The 22348-nt window shown below is 43.9% G+C and overlaps 1 protein-coding gene and 1 pseudogene across 2 annotated transcripts in view; both read left to right on the top strand.

Annotated features, from left to right (window-relative positions):
• The window catches only part of TAF1B (TATA-box binding protein associated factor, RNA polymerase I subunit B), a 290995-nt gene that overhangs the window by 27147 nt on the left and 241500 nt on the right, over positions 1–22348 (top strand). For both annotated transcript variants that reach the window (XR_012243755.1, XM_073625402.1), the window contains exons 2-4: positions 4193–4291; positions 13207–13297; positions 15642–15739. Coding sequence is in view for 1 of the 2 variants with exons in the window: in XM_073625402.1 (XP_073481503.1) it covers positions 4193–4291; positions 13207–13297; positions 15642–15739 (288 nt within the window). In the remaining variant the exon portion in view is untranslated. The remainder of the gene's footprint in view (positions 1–4192; positions 4292–13206; positions 13298–15641; positions 15740–22348) is intronic.
• LOC141141713 (5S ribosomal RNA) lies at positions 18832–18950 on the top strand (annotated as a pseudogene).

Raw genomic sequence — 22348 nt, 5'->3', positions numbered from 1 at the left:
CAAAGCTCTATACCAATCGGATTCTACACTTGTATAATTTAACCTTCTGAATACATCCCTATATATTTGTTTTTATGTTGATTTTTTTATGTGGATTTTTTTACACATTTGGTGGCACTAATAATTTTACACTTTTTTGATTGCTGGATTTTTTAGGAATTTTACTCACCGCTGTATTTATATGTATATTTATATTTATTCATATATACTCATTTTTATGCACATTGTGAAGCGCTTCAAATATCATTATTTATTCTTTTTAAGTGACTCTGAAAACACTCTCTTTTGATAGCAGCCTCACTTGGTTTTATGTGTAATTATCAGCTATTTAGCATCACTGCGCTTTGTGTTTTATATATTCTAGATCAGGGGAGAATTTACTCCCATTGGAGAAAATATGCATGGATAAAGATAGGAAGGGCGGGTTCTCCCAGATCTACAAAATGTTAATAGGGCTGGGGAGCATTGAAGTCCCGGTTTTGTGGAGAAATGGGAGAAGGAACTAGGACGGAAGCTCACAGGCCCAGAAGTGTCTCTGATATTGAGGAGAGTCTCCGCCACTTCGGTAAACTACAAAATGTTAGAGCTAAGCTTCAAGTGCTTGGCTTGGATGTATCTGACACTGAACCGCATAAACAAATTTCAAAATGTAACCCCACAACAATGTTGGAGGGGGTGTAATGACCCAGGGTCAATGGCCCACATCTGGTGGCTCTGCCCGGAGAGAAGTGAGGGGATTCATTAAAGATATCACTAGAATAGACTTACCGGATGATCCCTGGGTCTGCCTATTCCATATAAGCGAAATGCCCACTAAAACCTATTTGAGAACGCTTTTGCCACACCTTATCGATGCAGCCAAAAGCCTGATACCTAAGTATTGGCAAAGGAAAGAAAGATCCGGGATGAGGGACTGGTTCAATAAAATCAATGAGACCCACAATCTAGAATACCTAAGGTTTAGTGAAGGGATGAAAATGGGGGCCTATGAAACAAAATGGAGAGTATGGGTAGAATTTAAGGAATCTCCAAGAGCCATTGAGATGTGGACGATATAGGTTGGACCAGATAGCGAGCAGCCATTTAGTGGTAAGGAGCTTGAGGAGGCCAAAAAAGAGGGAGAAGAGAGGATCCCGAAGGGAAAAAAGGGGGTGAGGAAACAGGCTGGGTAAGGTCGTGGGGAGGGGGGGACAGGCAAGGGGAGAGGGGGGAATAGGAAGTGGGAGTTAAATGGAAATAAGAGTAATAAATAATGTTTAGATAATTTCTGATGTGTGTATCGATTGAATTATTTTTTTTGCCACGATGATGTGATGAAAGAATGGGACAAATTTGAATTTAAAAAAAAAAAAAAAATTGAAAAATTATTTCCAGAGAAAATATTTAGCTGATGTGGCAGAAGAAAAAAAAAAAACTTTGCTGTTTCGTTTTTTTTTTTTTTTTATTCATTGAAGTGTATTTTTTCCCAAGAGTTTGAAAGACCGCTGGGCAAATACAGTGTGACATAAAATATTGCAGTAATTGACATTTTATTCCCTAGGGTCTCTACTAAAATATATATGGGGGTTCCAAGTCATTTTCTAGCAAAAGTGGACAAACTTCCTGCTTTTACACGTTTAAAAACTTGGCAGACTGCCTGTTTTTATTTATTTTTTCACACGGAAGTTTATCCCTTTGATCTAAGAAGGAAGAGTTAGTTACAATGTTTCATGTTAAAAACTTGGCAGACTGGCCAGATGTTTTCTTTTGACAGCTGAGTGAGCAGATAAGTCTCTCCAATTGTTGTATGAAAGAATCGGCAAACTCTGCAATAGAGATCGTCAGGGGGGTTGAATCGAGATCACGAATTTTTAACAATTAATTGTATAGCTCTAGTAGTGGGGTCCCACAGGGTTCTGTGCTGGGACCAATCCTATTTTTAATTTGTTCATAAACAACCTGCAGGATGGGGTAAACAGTTCAATCTCTGTATTTGCAGACGATGCAAAGCAGGGCAATAACTTCAACATCGGATGTGGAAACCTTGCGAGAAGATCTGAACAAATTAATGGGGTGGGCAACTACATGGCAAATGAGGTTCAATGTAGAAAAATTTAAAATAATGCATTTGGGTGGCAAAAATTTGAATGCAATCTATACACTGGGGAGAGAACCTCTGGGGGAATCTAGGATGGAAAAGGACCTGGGGGTCCTAGTAGATGATAGGCTCAGCAATGGCATGCAATGCCAATTTGCTGCTAACAAAGCAAACAGAATATTGGCATGCATTAAAAAGGGGATCAACTCCAGAGATAAAACGATAAATCTCCCGTTCTACGAGACTCTGGTCCGGCCGCACCTGGAGTATGCTGTCCAGTTCTGAGCACCAGTCCTCAGGAAGGATGTACTGGAAATGGAGCGAGTACAAAGAAGGGCAACAAAGCTAATAAAGGGTCTGGAGGATCTTAGTTATGAGGAAAGGTTGTGAGCACTGAACTTATTCTCTCTGGAGAAGAGACGCTTGAGAGGGGATATGATTTCAATTTACAAATACTGTACTGGTGACCCCAAAATAGGGGTGAAACTTTTTCGCAGAAGGGAGTTTAACAAGACTCGTGGCCACTCATTAAAATTAGAAGAAAAGAGGTTTAGTCTTAAACTATGTAGAGGGTTCTTTACTGTAATGCCGCGTACGCACGATCGGAATTTCGGCCTGCAAAAGATCGATGAGGTTTTTCGTTGGAAAATGCGACCGTGTGTATGCTCCATCGGTCTTTTGCTGGCGGAATTCCAGCCAGCAAAAGATTGGGAGCATGCTCTCAATTTTTTAGGCGGGAAAAGTTCCTATCCGAAAATGCGATTGTCTGTGTCAATTTTTATTTATTTATTTATTTATTTTTGTATTTTATTTTTTCTTCATGTGCTGTAAAACTGCTAATAATATGCCAATCCTCCTAAAAGCTACTAGAAGCTGGCACAAAAAACGCTATTATCAGCATTTTTCATCCAGATTTTTTTTTCTAGCATTTTTTGAGCTTATTAAAAATGCTAGTGTGCATGGAGCCTAAATATTCTATTTACAGTATAGGAGTTCTGGTATTATAATGGGGGTAAAAAACAATTTTTCCAAGAATAGTAAAAACCATGGGGTCCAGTTAAAAAGCCATGGTATTAAAAAAAAAAAAAAAAAAATGAACATTTACAAAGCAGCGGTGTGTGCTTTAGTGTTTTGCTGGAATCTGTACTCCAAAGCTAGCAGAGCATTAATAAAATGGATAAATATGGGCAGCAGAAGGGCTCGTGTTTAGCACTTCTGCCTTGTAATGCTGGGGTCAGTTTGAATCCCAGCCAGGACACTATGGCATGGACTTTTGCATGATCCCCCTGTGCTTTTGTGGGTTTCCTCCGGGACGGGTACCCCAATCTTTATCCCACACACTAAATAGTTGCTGGTAGGTAATTTTTTCCTGTCCAAAATGGCCCTATATTGTGTATGTATGAATGTGAGTTAGGGATCTTAGATTGTAAGCTCCTTGAGGGCAGGGGCTGATGTGAATGAATCGTATGTACAATGCTGCGCAATAAGGAACAATAGGAAAAGAGGCTATGTGACTGTCAGTCATGTGACCAGCTCTCCATCTAACCATAGAGTTCTTATACTGAAAGTGGTGACATGCTCCTTGCTGTGCTGTCTGGTAGACATGCATTAGGGCCGGTTCACACATGAATCGCACAGGAATGCGGTCCAAGTTCCTGTGCGATTCAGTGCAGTACGATTTTCAGCTTATTCATTTTGAATGGGCTGAAATCACACTGGATCGCACTAAAAGCAGTGGATGGTCTTCTTTTAAAAAATGTACTGCAACCGTTTCGCATGGTACTGTGGTACCATGCAATCTGTTGCAGGCGAACTTACTGCGTTTGAGGTGTCATTAGGAATACATTGACACCCGAAGCAGATCGCACGCCCAGTGCATTTTGAACGCGGTGGGGGAAACGCGCATATAATGGGGGTTTCCCCCATTGGTGTGAACGGGCCCTAAATCACAGATGGTGAGGGACAGAATTACATTTCCCCCTGGGCAGATAAGCCAGTTTATATCTGCATATTTTAAATGTATTTATCTATTTTCCTGCAGTTCAGCTTTACATTCATACTGTAAATACTTGCCTATTGAAAACTTTTTTTGTTTTTGTTTTTGTTTTCTCTTAGAGGGATTATAAAGAGCCATGCCCTCAGTGTTCGGAAGTTAACTGGGGTATAAGCGATGAAGGCAAATTTTACTGTAGATCCTGCCACACTGTCATAGAGGTAAGAAAGCTGAGGATGTCACTTCTTTTAAACAGGTACATTTGGTTGGTTGTAGGCTGGCTGACCAGTTGAGCTAGAAATCTTCTTTGGTTTTGTTTTGCATGTGTTCCCCTTCCATGTACTCCTTGCCGCTAAGGCCAGTTATAGGTGGGGGTTAGTGGCCATTTGTTTCTACTGTTAGAATACTGGTGAGGGGATGCACTGGGCACCTTTTCTGCCGTGGTGCTGTATGCTGGGTGTCCAGTGTGCCCCTGTGCCTTTTAAAGAGGGCTCCTTCCAGGCTCACCTGCACTCTGCTTATCAATTATAATGCATGTACTTCCACCGTGGAGGCTCTCAAAAATGTATAGAGTTAGAACTGCGGATAATAATGGGGTGCCTTGCAACAGCCTTCACAGATTACGCATTTATTTGCAAATGTGTGCAAACTAAACCCCTGTTTTTAATGCATACTATTAGGTGAATTTGGTTGGTTTCAGGCTTGCTGGGAATTTTCTTTAGTTTTGTTTTACATGCATTGCCCTTCCATGTGTTCCATGCCGCTAAAGCCAGTTATAGGTGGGGCAGTGGCCATTTATTTGAAGTGTTGGGATGTCACATCTGTACATGAGAGCCATTAATGTAGAAGTCACTCGTTTTCTTTTTCCTATAGTGGCAGTGGATAAAAAAAAAAAAGTGCTGCTTGTTTACCAACATGTGACCCTCCAGTGCTCTGTTGGTACCTTGCTAATCCTGATAAATGTTTGATTTTTTATTTTCTTCCTTTTAATCCTTGTATTTATTTCTGTGCATTGCAGCTGATATAGTTGGCACTACTGATATCTAGAGTCATAACAGCAGTTTACTAGTAGTATAAATGCCCATTGCTGGTGATTTGGACATTATTGCAATTCAGAGATAGTCCCCAATCAGCTGCCAATCATTGTTGAGTATAACATTTCATTTGAAGTAATATTCTTTGGCTTTTCTTAGTAGCCCAGTGTGATGCTCCCAACATCTAACATGTTGTCTGCCACTGTTTTAGACAGCAGAAAGGAAAGGATCCTGGGATGTTTAATCAAGCAGTGATGTCATTTCCAAATTGGTGTATTTACACACTGAGGCCTCAGTGAAAACTGAAGGAAGAGAGGAATGCCCATAATGCCCCGTACACACGATAGGATTATCCGACGGAAAATGTTCGATGGGAGCTTGTTGTCGGAAATTCCGACCGTGTGTAGGCTCCATCGGACATTTTCCATCGGAATTTCTGTCACACAAAATTTGAGATCTGGATCTCAAATTTTCCGACAACAAAATCCAGAAGAGCCGCACTGGCTATTGAACTTCCTTTTTCACTGCGTTTTTGACGTCACCGCATTCTTGACATTCGGAATTTCCGACAAGATTTGTGTGATCGTGTGTATGCAGCCAACATCCGTCGGAAAAAATCCATGTATTTTGTTGTCGGAATGTCTGATCGTGTGTACGGGGCATTACAGTCAATCCAGATTCCTCCATGCAAACTTCTGATTATATACATCAAAAAGCAATCTTATCATTCCTTATCGTTAGCCCTGGTCTGTTCCTTCCAGCATCTCTTGCCACAGTAGTGTCACTGATTCCTAATGAACTGTTATACTTGTATTGCTCCAGCCCAAAAAAAATGTAATCTGTTTTGCATTTTAATACAACAATTTTGACAATTCAGCATTTCTTACTGTAGAACTACAAAAAATGTATTTGTGTTCACTGCCTATTGTTAGTATGTTATGTTGATTAGAAAGACTCTGCCACCAGGAGTCTGGGGGACACGTGCACTTCAGGATCATGTGGCTGTGTGATCCCGCTCCTTCTGCGGGACGTTCAGGAACGTTCACTTAGGACGAAATTGCCCACCCGGCCATTTATATGTAGTGACCAGGTGAGAGGGGGTTAAAGGAGAAGTATGGCCAAAGCTCTTTTGCCTATACTTCCAGGGAGATCACAGGAGTACACTTCGTTCTGCACTCCTGTGACTTGTTTTCAGTCGATAGCAGGCTTGAGCCTGTCAACATTCTGGATTGATCTTGAGCAGCAGCTGACTCAGCCTGTCAGCGAGCCACTGAGAGATGGAGCAAACCACTCCTACCCCCTTCACAGCCCAGCACAGCAGTGAGAGCAGAGAGCTGGTGAATGACAGTCACCGCTCTCTGCTCACTGAAGACCGAGAACTGAGTAATCTGTGTGTGTGTGTGTTTTGTTTTTTCTTTCTCGTACATCACGGGACACAGAGTCTCAGTAATCACTGATAGGTTATATAGGGTATCACTAGGTGATTGGACACTGGCACACCCTAGACAGGAAGTTCAACCCCTATATAATCCCTCCCCTTACTGGGAGTACCTCAGTTTTTTCGCCAGTGTCTTAAGTGTTGGTCACGAGTAAAGATATGCTGTGCTGAGCTCTACTGGAATATTCTGCACTGGGGCAAACCATGCAACCGGATCCATTCAAGGTGTCTTTTCCAGGTCGAATTGGATGGTACCCGGGCCTCGTGTTCGAAGAAACAAGGTTTTACCTGTAACGCTTTTCTTTTTAGAGAGCCGGACCCCGGGATCCAGTATTTGTTTTTTTCAGCCATATTCCTGGCAGGGTGCTTTACAGGCCCAGAACTGCAGATCCCCCTATACAGAGGGGGCCCCAGTCTCTGAAGGTTTTTTTCTAAACGGAGCCCACCGTGAGAGGTGAAGATTGGATCTGTCACTCAGAACCCTGCAGCTGGATAAGGTAAGGGAGACTGCTTAAGAATTTTTCTAATTCTAGTAGGTTTCTCCTTTAAGTAAATGTATGCTCTGCCTGAAGTCGCCCCCGGGGGCTGTCAAGAGCACATACCTTTTCATGCCTGATCTGTCAGCTCTGTGTCCATGCTGTACGCTCCTCCAAGCCATGCTCCAGGTAGGATGTGGGAAGGGGGGGGGGTTCTCCTGCAGGGATTCTGGCCCCACAGCTTTGGTTAAGGCACAGGGAAGCAGTATTATACTGCAACGCCCGCCATTTACAGCAGCTTCCCATCCACCGGCCCTCCTCTCCCCTCCGCCCCAGCCTCCCCTCCATGCTGGTTCCGAGGATCAGAGCCTCTGTTCGCACGGGAAAGCGGTCTTTTTTTGAAAAGACGAGAGGCGGAGGGGGGGGGCGGAGCGTTAATGGGACATCGGCGTGGTTAGACGCCCACATTGCAGGCTACACACAAGCTATAAAGTGCACTCTTTTTCAGGTGCACACGGCTTGTGGAGGGACACAGAGCAGACGGGCGCATGTGAGGTGGGAGACACAGGCATTCCCAGGCAACATTTACTTAGGCACCAGACTGAGACTTGGTAGCAGCGGCAGTTGCTGAACTACATTGCTCAACAGTCAGTGCATCCTGGTAGTACCTCTGCCTTTGTTGCTTGGCACTATGGGCAGAAGAGGTACAAATACCCCGAAAATTGGGGCTCTAAGGGATCTCCCTCAGGCTCTGAGGACCCCCCTCTGCAGCACCTTCCCCTTCTGAAGGACCTGGGGAAACTGGCCAGGGTGAGCCGTCGGGGTCAGGGACTGCAACTGCTTCTGGCACTTCAGCCCCTGTATACATTACTCAGGAGGTTTTTTCCTCAACCATAAATGGATTAGAGGAAAGACTAGTGGCCTTAATCGCGTCTTCACTCGGTGGAAGAAAACGCACTAGGTCCTCCTCTGCCACCCAGGACCCTCAAGCAGAGGAACTCTGGGGAAAAAGGAGAGGAATCCCCCTCAGAGGATCGGGATGAAACTGAGGACTCCTCTTCTGAGGAATCAAGTGGAGAAGGGCCCTCTTCAGCATCTCAGGAGGAGAAGTTGCTGGGGCAAATTCTTGCTGGATTGGTCCGCTCCACATTTAAGTTACCCGTATCTGAGTCAGTTGAAGAACCTTCCTCTTGTTTGGGTTCACTGAAGCCTCCTCAAGCTACTCATGCCCTTCCTGTTCATAGTTTACTGGAAAAGCTTATTTATTCTGAGAGTGATTACCCAGATAAACATTTTTTCCCTCCTAAAAAGTTTTCAACACTCTATCCTATAGAGGAAAAATTTACAAAGAGGTGGGGTATACCGGCAATTGACGCCGCCATATCCTCCGTTAATAAAAGTCTGACTTGTCCTGTTGACAACGCTCAGATGCTTAGGGATCCAACTGATAAGAAATTGGAATTCCTGTTAAAAAATGTTTTCTCCTTGGCAGGTTAAGTAGCTCAACCTGCAGTGGCAGCAATCGGAGTTTGTCAATACTTGAGAGACCATGTTAAACAGGTCCTCAAAGTTTTACCTGAACAGCAAGCCTGGGGGTTGGCCAACTTACCAGCGGCTTTGTGTTTTGCAGTTGATGCAATCAGAGATTCTATCCTCCAGACCTCTCGCCTTACGCTTGGGTTGGTGCATATGCGTAGAATCTTATGGTTGAAAAATTGGTCAGCCGAATCACCATGTAAGAAGCTTCTGGCTGGATTTCCCTTTCGTGGTGCTAGGCTGTTCGGAGAGGATTTGGACAATTATATCCAAAAGATCTCTAGTGGGAAAAGCACCCTCTTGCCAGTTAAGAAAAGGAGTTACCGTCCCTCTTTTAAATGTGTTCTGTCCCCAGTGCCAGGAGCATCAGCCTCCAGGCAGTCGTGATGGCCTCCTCCGTCAGGCTCAAGAACTAAATCTCAGAGTCAACCCCAGGGACAAAAGAAGTCCTGGGGGAGGAAGTCCTACAAGACAAAACGCTAAAGCCTCTTTATGAAGGGGCGTCCCCGCTCGTTTGAGTGGGGGGAAGACTGCTACAGTTCTCAAGTCTCTGGCAGGAGGATTTTCAGGACAGCTGGGTGGTCTCCACAGTAACTCTAGGTTACAAACTAGAGTTCCGAGAATTCCCCTCTCCTCGTTTCCTCAGATCAAATGTTCCCAGAGACCCAGAGAAAAAGAAGTCTCTCTTTCTAGCTTTGGAGCGCCTATGTTTCGCAAAAAGTTATCGTGGTAGTTCCCACGCAAGAGCAGGGATTGGGGTTTATTCAAACCTTTTCATGGTACCAAAGCCAAATGGAGATGTCAGACCCATTCTAGATTTCAAAGATCTAAACTGATTTCCTAAAAGGATGGTCCTTTCGCATGGTATCGATCCGATCGGTAGTCTCCATCCTGCAAGAAGGAGAACTTCTGGCATCAATAGATATCAAGGATGCGTACCTGCATGTACCTATTTTCCCTGCTCATCATAAGTACCTGCAATTCGAAGTAGAAAAACGCCACTTTCAGTTTGTAGCTCTGCCTTTCGGGCTAGCTACTGCACCTCGGGTGTTTACAAAAATCTTGGCCCCTCCTCTGGCCAGATTAAGGGCCCAAGGTATAATGGTAATAGCATACCTAGAAGACCTGCTCTTGATAGACCGGTCAGTAGCCCGCTTGGACCAAAACTTGGTCACCACAGTCAACTACCTGGAATACCTAGGTTGGGTCCTCAACTTAGAGAAGTCTTTTTTTAAAACCAGTAAGAAGTATTTGGGTCTGGTCATAGATACAGCCCAGAAGAGGGTATTTTTATCCCAGACAAAGATCAGTGCCATAAAAGAACTGATTCAGGTAGTCAGGGCACAGAAGGGTCCTTCTAGTTGCCTTTGTATGAGGCTGCTGGAGAAGATAGTGGCTTCATTTGAAGCAGTTCCCTATGCTCAGTTTCACTCGAGACTGCTGCAAAACAGTATCCTGTCTGCCTGGAACAAGAACGTTCGGGCGTTAGATTTTCCGATGCATCTGTCTCCTACAGTGCGTCAGAGCCTCAGTTGGTGGTTGATACCCGAAAATCTGCAAAAAGGAAAATCCTTTTTACCAGTTACCTGGACAGTGGTAACAACAGATGCCAGTCTTTCGGGTTGGGGAGCAGTTCTGGAACAGTCGACTATCCAAGGGAGATGGTCCAAGACCGCGAGGACCTTACCCATCAACATTCTGTAGATCTGTGCGGCGTATCTAGCCCTAAAGGCCTGGACTCTCAGGTTACAGGGTTGCCCTGTCAGTATCCAGTCCACCAATGCCACAGCAGTGGCTTATATCAATCACCAAGGAGGCACCAGGAGTCGTGCAGCTCAGGGAGAAGTAAACCAGATCTTAATCTGGGCAGAAAAGCATGTGCCGTGCATATCGGCAATCTTCATTCTGGGGGTAGAGAACTGGCAGGCGGACTACTTGAGTCGCCGGCAGTTAGTCCCAGGGGAATGGTCTCTTCACCCGACGCCTTCTTGGCCATATGCCAAAGATGGGGGGGTTCTGGATGTAGATCTCTTTGTGTCCAGGTTCAACAACAAGATTGACAATTTTGTGTCAAGAAAAAGGGATCCTCTTGCATGCGGGACAGATGCGTTGGTGACTCCGTGGCATCAGTTCTCACTGATTTATGCATTCCCTCCTATTCTGCTACTTCCACAACTTCTTCGCAGGATCAGGCAGGAAAAGAAGTCAGTACTTCTGGTGGCCCAGAAGAGCTTGGTATGCGGAAATAGTAAAAATGGCAGTAGGTTCCTCGTGGACCCTACCGTCACGTCCAGACCTGTTATCCCAAGGTCCAGTGTTCCATCCTGCCTTACAAACCCTAAATTTGACAGTTTGGCTATTGAAACCCACGTTCTGAAGAGTCGTGGGCTTTCAGGCCCTGTGATTTCTACCTTGATTAATGCAAGGAAAGCAGCTTCCAGAATGATTTATCATAGAGTCTGGAAAGCTTATGTCTCCTGGTGTGAATCCAGGGGTTGGCATCCCAGAAAATATGTCATAGGTAGAATCTTTGACTTTCTGCAAATGGGGTTAGAAATGAAGCTGGCCTTGAGTACCATCAAGGGCCAGGTCTTGGCCTTGTCAGTATTGTTTCAACGTCCGCTTGCTTCGCATTCTTTGATCCAGAGCTTTATACAGGGGGTAATGCGCCTTTATCCTCTGGTTAAGGCGCCCCTAAACCTCTGGGACTTGAATTTGGTTCTGTCAGTTTTACAGAAACAGCCTTTTGAACCGATATGTCAAATTCCCTTGGTCCTGTTGACAAGGAAGTTAATTTTTCTGGTAGCCATTTCTCCTGCTAGAAGAGTATCAGAATTAGCAGCTCTTTCCTGTAAAGAGCCCTATTTAATCATGCACAAGGATAGAGTGTTATTGCGCCCCCATCCTAGCTTTCTACCGAAGGTGGTTTCAGGTTTTCATCTAAACCAAGATATTGTTCTGCCTTCCTTTTTTCCAGATCCCTGTTCTACGGAAGAAAGGTCACTACATTCTTTGGATGTGGTGAGAGCAGTCAAAGCCTATCTGGAAGCGACTGCTCGGCTTCGCAAAATGGCTGTTTTGTTTGTATTGCAAGAAGGTGCTAATAGAGGACAGGCAGCATCAAAAGGGCTATTAGTGCTTCGTGGGCAGTGCATCACCAGCCCTCTATGGCTCAAATCTGTAAGGCCGCAACCTGATCTTCAGTCCATACATTCACCAGATTTTATCAGGTGGTTGTGAGAAGGCATGAGGATATCGCCTTTGGGCGCAGTGTGCTGCAGGCAGCGGTACAAGGTCCTCAGGTCTGATTAGCCCTACTTGTTGTTCCCCTCCCCTCAAATAGCATTGCTCTGGAACATCCCATCAGTGATTACTGAGACTCTGTGCCCCGTGATATAAGAGTAAGAAAATAGGATTTTTATAACAGCTTACCTGTAAAATCCTTTTCTTTTGAGGTACATCACGGGACACCGAGGTCCCTCCCCTCTTCTAATACACTTATATTGCTTTGATACAAAACTGAGGTACTCCCAGTATGGGGAGGGGTTATATAGGGGGTTGAACTTCCTGTCTAGGGTGCCAGTGTCCAATCACCTAGTGATACCCTATATAACCCATCAGTGATTACTGAGACTCTGTGTCCGGTGATGTACCTCAAAAGAAAAGGATTTTTACAGGTAAGCTGTTATAAAAATCCTATTTTTTCCCCCTGAAGGCCCCTTTCACACTTGTACGACCTGCAAGTCATGTAACTTTGATGCAACTTGAAGCAATGCCTGTGTAATCTTAAGGTCTATGGACCTCAAGGCGCATCAAAGTCGGACCAAAGTAGTGCAGGGACTACTTTGAAGCGCCTGCGACTTGACGTCGCACAGATATGAACGGTACTTATTGGAAATCATGGGGTACGACTTATGTGACTTTGCAGTCCCAGGTTGCAGGACAAGTCACACAAGTCACTTCTCTACTTGTTAAAGGGGTTGTAAAGTCAGAAGGTGTTTTTTTTTTTTTTGTTTTTTTTTTTCCATTAAAATAGAAAGCCTTCTGTGTGCAACAGCCACCCTAATACTTACCTGAGCCCTATCTCTATCCAGCGATGTCCACGAGCCACTCGCCCTCCTGATTGGCTGAGACACAGCAGCAGCCCACCGCTGTCAATCAAAGTCAGTTAGCCAATCGGAGCTGCAGCTTGGCTCGGGTGCCTCCACAGCAAGCTGTTTGCTGTGGGGTTAATTGACAGGAGGGAGGGGCCAGGAGCGGTGAAGAGGGACCCGAGAAGAGGAGGATCCTGTCTGCCCCGTGCAAATCCACTACTCATGTTGTTATTTAAAAAAATAAAAGAAATCAAGACTTTACAATCCCTTTAAAGTTTTTGCTGATAAGGATCGCTTTCATTTTTCAATATGTGCTTTATGGTCAATAAAAAGTTGTAAATATTGAATTATGTGTTCTAAAAAAAATACCCGATTTAAAAACAAACAAAAAAAAAAAAAAATCTGCTGCAAATTTGCTCTTGATTTAAAAAAATGAAATAAAGATGAATGAATGGGACACAGAGAGGGAGCTTTGCTTTTATAATTGTTCAGCCCGAAGAAGTAATATTAATGCACAAGATCACTGCTTCTATTTTTCACTTCTTTCTGTAATTGCAGAAAACCAAAGATGTTGATGAATCAGAATTGTTTGTTGTCAATGCAAAGATCCAGTCTGTGTCCAGGGGACTACGGAAAGGGAAAGCGCTAGGTAAGAACATGTAGGTCCAAGATGTCTGTTCCTACACCTGTAGGATAATAATAGACAAGAAGTATGAACATAGGCATTTCACATTAAAGTGTTAACCCAAAAAACAAAACAAAAACAAATTCAGATCCTGCTTCCTAAGACCCCTTTCATACTGGAGGCATTTTTCAGGTGCTTTAGCGCTAAAAATAGCTCCTGTAAGGCGCCTGAAAAAAGCCTCAGCTGCAAACCCAGTGTGAAAACCCGAGTGCTTTCACACTGGGGAGCTGTGCTGGAAGGGCGCCATAAAAAGTCCTGCAAGCAGCTTCTTTGCAGCGCTATAGGATGCAATGTATACACCTCATGCCAGCCGTGGTCCGCCGGTATACGGACAGGCTAGGCTAGGGTAGTATATAGACAGGCTAGGGTACAATCAGCCTGCCCATAGATGTTGCAAATCTCAGGTGATCCCTGCTGAACCATGCAAGATTTGAACTATCTTTGGCCGGCTTAAGGATGCATTTCACTGTCCTTCCTTCAATGATCATCATTATCATCATGATATTCACACAGTACAGGTTCTGTGGCTCAAAGCATCTGTATTGTGAGATTATCGTGATGATGATGATCACATTTGGCTGCTCCCTGCTGTTTATTGGAACATAGGCAAAGTCAGGTGTGTGTGTGTGTGTGTGTGCTGAATGACTGTACCATTCCTTGTGACTTCTGCTGCAATCCCTCTGTGTGCACTGCTAGATGGACATTACATTGACTCTGCTGCCTCTGCTTGCACTGATCGCTTCCAGTTCCAGCCAGCTGTCCCCAGCCTGCCAGTCCTTTTCTTCTGCCGAATTTCCTCAGCACCTACTTGCTGCAGGAATTGGGCATTGTGCAGGGCAGGCGGAATCACTTCCCCAGGCTGGCAGGAATTGAGAAAGCTGGGACTTCTATGTCATCAAATGTGACTGGCACAGGATAATGTAAATCCGCAGGTGCCTGAAAAAGGAAAAAAAAATCCCCCTTGATCTACACAGTACCTCAGCCCTCCAGTCATATTAATGGGGCCCGCCTCAGCCCAGAGAATATGTTATCATCCGGGAGCCATGAACACACGGGAACAGTATGTATACACCGACCGTATGGGACACATGATCTTACATGAAGCCTGAAGCTGCTGGGTGGGCCCCCCTAAGTGACGGGGGGCCCCTACAGGACTTGGTGGTACCCCCTTATCAGCGCATTGTGCTCCGCACAGACACACACACCTCCCCCCCCCTTACCTGAGGACAGGATGGAGACAGAGGAGAGCACACAGAGCAGGGAGCCCAGTGTCCGGCCACAGTACAGGGAACACCCCCTCAAGGAGAGCCATGCATGGCAAGCACCGCCTCTCCTCTGCTCACCGGCCATCAGGATCCCTTCCTTGGCTTCGCATCCTGATACCGGCAGGTAAACTAAAGCTTCCATGCTGCGCCCTCTCTTCTTTGGGGCGCAAGGTGGACGTTTTCGTTTGCCTACTGGATTTACAGACAGGTATTTTAAAAATCCGAATCCCCAGCGAGTGGCTGGGGATCCAGATTTTGCCCCCCCCCCCCCCTCACCACCACCCAGGCGCCCTAGGCAGCTGCCTGACCTGCCTATTGCTAGTGCCAGCCCTGCCTTTTGCCCTCAAAACAGCTTTGTGGCATAGATTCACAAGTGTACGCCTATGCGAGGGCTGTGTTTTTGCATACAGGGACGCGCAGGTTTTCCATGCAAAGTTCAGTCCTTAAATGCTGAAAATTTTTCTTTCGGTTTATGCTGACTCCATAGCATTACATGAACACATAAACCCTGCAATGCCACCTCATGCCTATGATGCTAAGATCTAGGGAGTGTGCAGCCTATAACCAGTTTGGGATGATACATACTTTGTGGCATAATGTACTAACCTGCTGGAAGTAAGTAAATGAACAGCTTACAGTGATAAAAGTTGTAAAGCGCTACTCAAGTTGTAAAGCGCTACGTAAACTGTTGGCGCTATATAAATCCCGTATAATAATAATAATAAAGGGGGCACAGAAAAGATGCAATCACTAGTCTCCTGAAAATGCTAGTTAGCTGGTTGTCATACTGATCCAGCACCTTTATTGCTTCCTAAGTCATTGGCATGGCATAAGTATGGAGACTAGGAGTTCTAACGTCACTCTGACCTTACTTGTTGCATTTATTGTTCTAGGATGTCAGCAATGACATGTAAACATGTCAGCAATGACATGTCTTTTGTACTTCCTTTTCTTGGATTTACACCACAACATAGTCAACTGTCTGTTATTTTAGAATATTTTCTTTCTTATAATTATTATTTTTGTATGCTTCTTCTTTGTAGAAAGAGGATGGGAGTGGTATATATGCGAAGGTTTCCAGTTCATATTGCTTAAGCAAGCGGAAGCTCTTGAAACCTTGGGAGTGGATCCTCGAATTAAGGTAATGTTTCCTTTTATAGTTTTTTTTTTTTTTTTTTTAAAGTGTAATTCCTGCCTACCACTTTGTATTTAAAAATGTCTCCTCCCCCCTCTGGCGACCTATACTGCCTACTGTCTGTAAAAAAAAAGATGTGTATACTTTCTTATTTTTAGTCTGCACTGGTCCAGCCACGTGATCTTCAGCTCCGGCTCCACCGTGACAGTGAGTGGTGGCTGCAAGGGAGAGGAGGGAGCGCCAACATTTGCTGAGAGATGGGGGACATTTCTTATCGTACATCAAGGGACACAGAGCCATAGTAGTATGTGGGTTATAGGTCACCTTCAGGTGATGGACACTGGCACGCCCTAAGACAAAAAGTGCACTCCCTATATAACCCCTCCTACTACTGGGAGTACCTTAGTTTTTTCACCAGTGTCTAAGGTGTTGGTCACGAGTGAAGATGTGCTGTGCTGATCTCCACTGGAGCAATCCTTGCTGGGGCTAGCTATGCAGCCGGATCCATTCAAATTGTTTTTTAGGCCGAATTGAATGGTACCCGGGCCTCGTGTCTGAAGAAACAAGGTTTTGCCTGTAACGCTTCTCTTTTAGAGAGCTGGACCCCGGGATCCGCTACTTTTGGTATTAAGGCCATCAAGTTTTACTGGCGGTGGTGCTATTACAGGTCCAGGATTGTGGGGTTTCCCCGAGGATCCCCGGCTCCTGAAGGTTTGTTAACGGAACCCACCGTGAAGGGTGAAGATTGGGTCTGTTGGTTTTTACCACAAGAAAACCCTGCGGCGGGAAAGGTAAGTGGAGTTTTCTAAGAAATTTTTTTTTAATTTTCTTATGAAATGTCTCCCTTAATTAGTAAATGTTGTCATGCCTATGTGTCACCACTGGGGGCTGTATGGAGCACATACCTTCTCATGCTTCCTCAAGAGAACACGCTGGGTCCGGAGCAGCAGGCTTCTTTTTCTCTCCAGCCAGCAGCAGACTTCCGGTAAGTCTGGGGGGGTTTTCTCTTCTCCAGACACCCCCCCACCTGTGCTGATTCTCCCCCTCTTCACGAGGAAGAGCGTCGGGGGAGGAAAAAAACAAAAAACGATCAGCATGCCGCTACTCGGCGGCTTCCAGGCTCTCTCCTCGCCATGTTTTTTCCCCTCACATGTTGGTCCTGTAGGATCAGTGGCGGGAAAACTTTTAAATAAATAAATAAATAAATAAAGAGAGAGGGCGATAGGAGGGGGGGGGGGTGCAGCTTAGCGCGGCGTTGGCATCCTCCAACGTCCAGCGCGGGTATGTGTTTTTTAAAGCACCATTCTTACTGCTGTAAGCTGGTGGAGGGGCTTGAAAGAGGTTGGTGTCACAAGCATTCTTTTTGACACATTTACTATTGCATCAGGCTGAGCATTACTAGCGGCGGCAGTGGCTGACTATTGCTCAAGCAAATGGATGCGATTTCTTCTGGTAGTACCGCTGCTTGTGCATCGGGCTATGTTCAGAAGGGGAGGTTGAAACACTCCCAAAAAAGGAGCTAAAAGGGGGTCTCCCTCAAGCTCTGGAAATCCTACTTTACAAATGGCATCCTCCCCTGAGAGGGGATGGCTGGTCAAAGTGAGCATCGGGGCCATAAAATGTTTGCAACTGTTTTCAACACTGCAGCCCCTGTTCATTTTACTCTTTTTTTTTTTTTTTTTTTCCTCCGCCATGGTAGGTTTAAAAAAAAAAAAATTTAGCGACTTTAATCTCATCCCATTGTGGCAAAGATGCGACAGGTTCTCTTCCATTTTTCGTTGTGAGTAAGTTTGACTTGTCTGGCAGACAATACTCAAACACTTCTTTCCTCTGGCAGGTTGAGTGTCTCAGCCTGCGCTGACAGTAATTGGATAATCATTGAGAAACCAGTTTAAACAGGTGTTTAAGGTTATCCTGCTCAGCATGTGCAGGAGGCAGCTTTATGTTTGCAATAGTTGCTATGACAGCTCTATCCTTTAGGCCTTGCGCCCTTCGCTAAGCATCATGCAAGAAGCTCCTGGCTAGTTTTCCTTTTTTGCGGTAAAACAGCTATCTGGGATATTTTGGATAAATAAATAAAAATAAGTTCTAGTAAAAGAAAGATACCCCTTTTGCCATTTAAGTGAAGGATTAAATGTATTTTTCAAAGCTCCTTCTGTGCTAGGTGCATCAGCCTCCAGGCTGTCACGACGGCTTCCGCCGTCAGGTTCAAAGGGTAAACCTCAGAGTTGACCGCAGGAACAAAAGAGGTCTTGGGGGAGGAAGCCTGCAAGATACTGTAGCCTCCTTATGAGGAGGTGCCCCCGCTTGCTCAATAGGGAGAATTCTTCTGCAGCTCTCAGGATCTGGCAGAAGGAGTGTCAAGACAAATGGGGGACTTCCTCAATAACTCCAAAGTACAAACTGGTGTTCCAAGAGTTTCCGTCTCCTCGTTTTCTCAGATCAAATGTTCCTAAGGTTCCAGAGAAAAAGAAATCTTTCTCTCTAGCATTGGACCATCTTTTGGCAAAAAGCATTCATGGTGGCCCCCATGTAAGAACAGAGGTTGGAGTTTGGCTAAATCCAAATGGACATACTGGATCTCAAAGGTCTAAAATTCAATTCCTGAATATAATCTCTCTTTTTTGGCATGACCTCAAGCACAAGGTTCTGGCTCCTTTTCTAGCCAGATTGAGGGCTCAAGGTTTAATGATTATGGTTTACCTAGTCGATCTGTTCTTGTCAGACCGGTCGGTAGCCCGCTTAGACCAAAGTATGGTCACCACATTCGACTACCTGGAATATCTAGGTCAGATTCTCAACCTAGGAGGAATCTACTTTAAAACATGAAGAAAATACTTGGGTCTGATCATAGGTACACCCAGAAAAGGGTATTCGTACCCCAGGCTAAGATCGGCGCCATAAAGTAACTGATTTAAGTAGTCGAAGCAAGATGATTTTCTCCTATTCAACTTTGCGTGAGGTTGTCGAGAAAGATGGTGGCTTCATTCAAAGCCATTCCTTATGTTCAGTCTCATTCTAGACTGCTGCAAAACAGTATCCTATTGGCTTGAAACAAAAAGTTCAAGTTCTACATTCCCAATGTGTCTGACTCCAAAGCCTATGGCCACATCACCCTGATAGCGCTCAATCTTATCTGATCTTGGGGGCTAAGCAGGGTCGGGCCTGGTTAGTACCCGGATGAAAGACCACCTGGAATTACCAGGTGCTGTAGGCTGGGTGCGCCGGAGTCTCAGTTTATGGTTAACATCCAAAAATCTGCAAAGGGAAAATCCTTCCTTCAGTTACCTGGGAAAATTTAACGGTTTGGCTATTGAGGCCCACACTCTGAAGAAGCGGTAGTTTTCTACCTTGGTTAATGCAGAGCCGGCCTCCATGGTTATATATTATGGAGTCTGGGAAACCTATGTCTCCTGGTGTGAAACCAGGAGCTGCACCCCAGGAAATAAGTCTAGGTAGAGTCCTTGACTTTTCTACAGATGGGGTGAGAAATGAAGCTGGCCTTGAGTGCTTTCTAAGGACAGGTCTCAGCCTTATCGGTATTATGTCAACGACCACTTGCTTCACATTCTTTGGTATAAATTTATTCATGGGGTAACACAGCTTAATCTCCGGTTAAGTAACCTCTGAGCCCTTGGGACTTGAATTTAGTTTTGTCGGCATTACAGAACAACCTTTTTTGGGCCAATACGACATATTCCCTTGGTCCATTTTTTGACAAGGAAACTATTTTTTCTGGTAACCATATCTGCTGCAAGAAGGGTATCAGTATTGGCTGCTCTTTCTTGTAAAGAGCCATATTTTTATTGTTCACAAGGATAAGGTAGTATTGCGTCCTCATCCTAACTTTTTACCAAAGGTAGTATCAGGTTTTTTTCTAAACCAGGATATTGTTCTACCGTCTTTTTTCCAGAACCCTTTTCTTTGGAAGAAAAATCACTACATTTTTTTGATGTGGTGAGAGCAGTCAATATCTACTTAAAGGCGATTGCTCAGATTCGGAAAATGGATATTTTTGTTCGTGTTGCATGAAGGTCCTAAAAGAGGACAGGCAGCATCGAAATCTACTATTCTAAATAGATTTGACAAGTAATCGTTCAAGCTTATGGTTTAAAGAGCTGGATTCCACCCTCTCAAATCAAAACGCACTCCTCTAGGGCTGTTGGTGCTTCCTGAGCAGTGCATCACCAAGCCTCCATGGCTCAAATCTGCAAGGCCGCAACTTGGTCTTCAGTCTATACATTTACCAGATTCTATCAAATAGATGTAAAAGGTCATGAGGAATATATCGCCTTTGGGCGCAGTGTACTGCAGGCAGCAGTATAAGTCCTCTAGTCTCTTATTGCCCTGCTTTTGTTGTGTCTCCCTCCCTTCAGTTGGCATTGCTATGGGACATCCCACATAGTAACTACTATGGCTCTGTGTTCCGTGATGTACGATAAGAAAAAAGGATTTTTAAAACAGGTTACCTGTAAAATCCTTTTCTTTGAAGTACATCAGGGGACACAGAGGTCCCTCCCTTCTTTGGTATACACGTGTATTGCTTTGCTACAAAACTGAGATACTCCCAGTAGTGGGAGGGGTTATATAGGGAGTGCACTTTTTGTCTTAGGGCGTGCCAGTGTCCATCAACTGAAGGTGGCCTATAACCCACATAGTAACTACTATGGCTCTGTGTCCCGTGATGTACTTCAAAGAAAAGGATTTTACAGGTAAACTGTTTTAAAAATCCTATTTTTCAAACATAGTGTTAGGCTGAAATTTTACTTTAAGGTACAGACTAGCGAAAGAGGACAACAATAAGCTTTCTGATTGGTAATTAATATTACTTTTTTCTGTTGTTCTTTGCCAATGTTGTAACCATGTTTCTTTTTTCTTTTCTCTTTTTTTAAATTTTTTTTTATGTAAGCCATTATTTTCCCATTTTGACTCTATGCTTTGAAAATGATCATTAGGTCAAGACTTGAAGTGCCCTTGTGTCGTTACAAAAAAATATCTTGGTTCAGGAATTGACTAATCTGCTGTCAATATAGTTCATGTTTAACCACTTCAGCCCTGGAAGAATTGGCCCCTTAATGACCAGAGCACTTTTTACAATTTGGTAATTGCGCGGTCATGCAATGCTGTACCCAAGCAAAATTTGCATCCTTTTTTTTTCCCCCACAAATGGAGGTTTCTGTTGATGGTATTTGATTAAAACAAAAAACAGAAAAACCTGCGCTAAAGAGCAAAAAACTGAGTGGGGCTGCAGCTGCAACAAATTACCTCAAATATCGGTGAAGTGTAAACAACTTATATACCAAAAATGTGCGCTTGCATAAATGTTATGTACCATTAATTTTGAATTTAGTTTACAAATAAAAATTCACAAAAACACTGTAACCCACAATGTATATGAATGTGACAACACAGTGCAGAGTGATTATACAAATATTGCATACTCGATATATATCCGTGAAGGAAGGTGGAAAAAAAAAAAAAAGAGGAGTGTAGAAAGTTCATTCAAAATATAAAGAAATATAGGTCAAAAAAGGATGTGAATTTACATAAAAAATCCAAAACGCACAAAAAACGCATTCATCAGTTCATAGGGATCAACATCACGTGCCCCGTTGAAGACGTCACGTATGACAAAACATGTAGGGCGTGGCTACACAATGCTTGCCATCACGTACCCCATGTAATTTGCACGGGCGTTCAGCTTTTATTTATGCCGGCTTTTTTAAAATGTTTTTATTCTTGAATTTTGTATATGACCATTGGTCTATTAAGGCAATAAACTCCTTAAAATTACTACACTATTGGAGTTCTTTTTCCCTCCCCCTTCTCATTTTTCATTTTTGGATCCTGTGAGGAGTGAGTCTCCCTCCCAACGCTGAAGCACTAGAGTCATCTCCTGTTGTGTGCGGCGCATACGAGTGGACCCAGACACCGGCATCCATCTCTCCCAGCAGAGGGCTATATCTGCAGGCCTGTATGACCTTGCTACAAAGGAGGTCCGACGTGTCCGGTAAGGGTACATCTCTAACAACTTTTTGGAGCCACTGGTGGTTTGGAAGTCTCCTCTATTCCTCCCACTTTCCCTCTTCACTCATATGGGATGCACCAAAGGAACTGTTTAATGTGGTTTTCTCTTTTGGGATGTTGATGCCTATGAACTGATGAATGCGTTTTTTGTGCGATTCGGATTTTTTATGTAAATTCACATTCTTTTTGACCTATATTTCTTTATATTTTGAATGAACTTTCCACACTCCTCCTCTTTTTTTTTTTCCACTTTCCTTCATGGATATATATATCGAGTATGCAATATTTGTATAATCACTCTGTACTGTGTTGTCACATTCATATACATTGTGGGTTACAGTGTTTTTGTGAATTTTTATTTGTAAACTAAATTCAAAATTAATGGTACATAACATTTTATCCAAGTGCACATTTTTGGTATATAAGATGGGGTTTGATTGCCTCTGTGATTTTTATTTTTTGCGATATAAACGGAAAAAGACCGAAAAATTTGAAAAAAAATGATATTTTCTACTTTTTGTTATAAAAAAAAGAAGTTTTAGCGTCTACAAACTAGGGTACATTTTCTGGAATTTACGCAGCTTTTAG

Source organism: Aquarana catesbeiana, linkage group LG04 (assembly GCF_042186555.1).
Source record: "Aquarana catesbeiana isolate 2022-GZ linkage group LG04, ASM4218655v1, whole genome shotgun sequence".
NCBI lineage: Eukaryota > Metazoa > Chordata > Amphibia > Anura > Ranidae > Aquarana > Aquarana catesbeiana.
The sequence above is the reverse complement of the archived record's forward strand: the minus strand, read 5'-3'. Positions and strand labels throughout refer to the sequence as shown.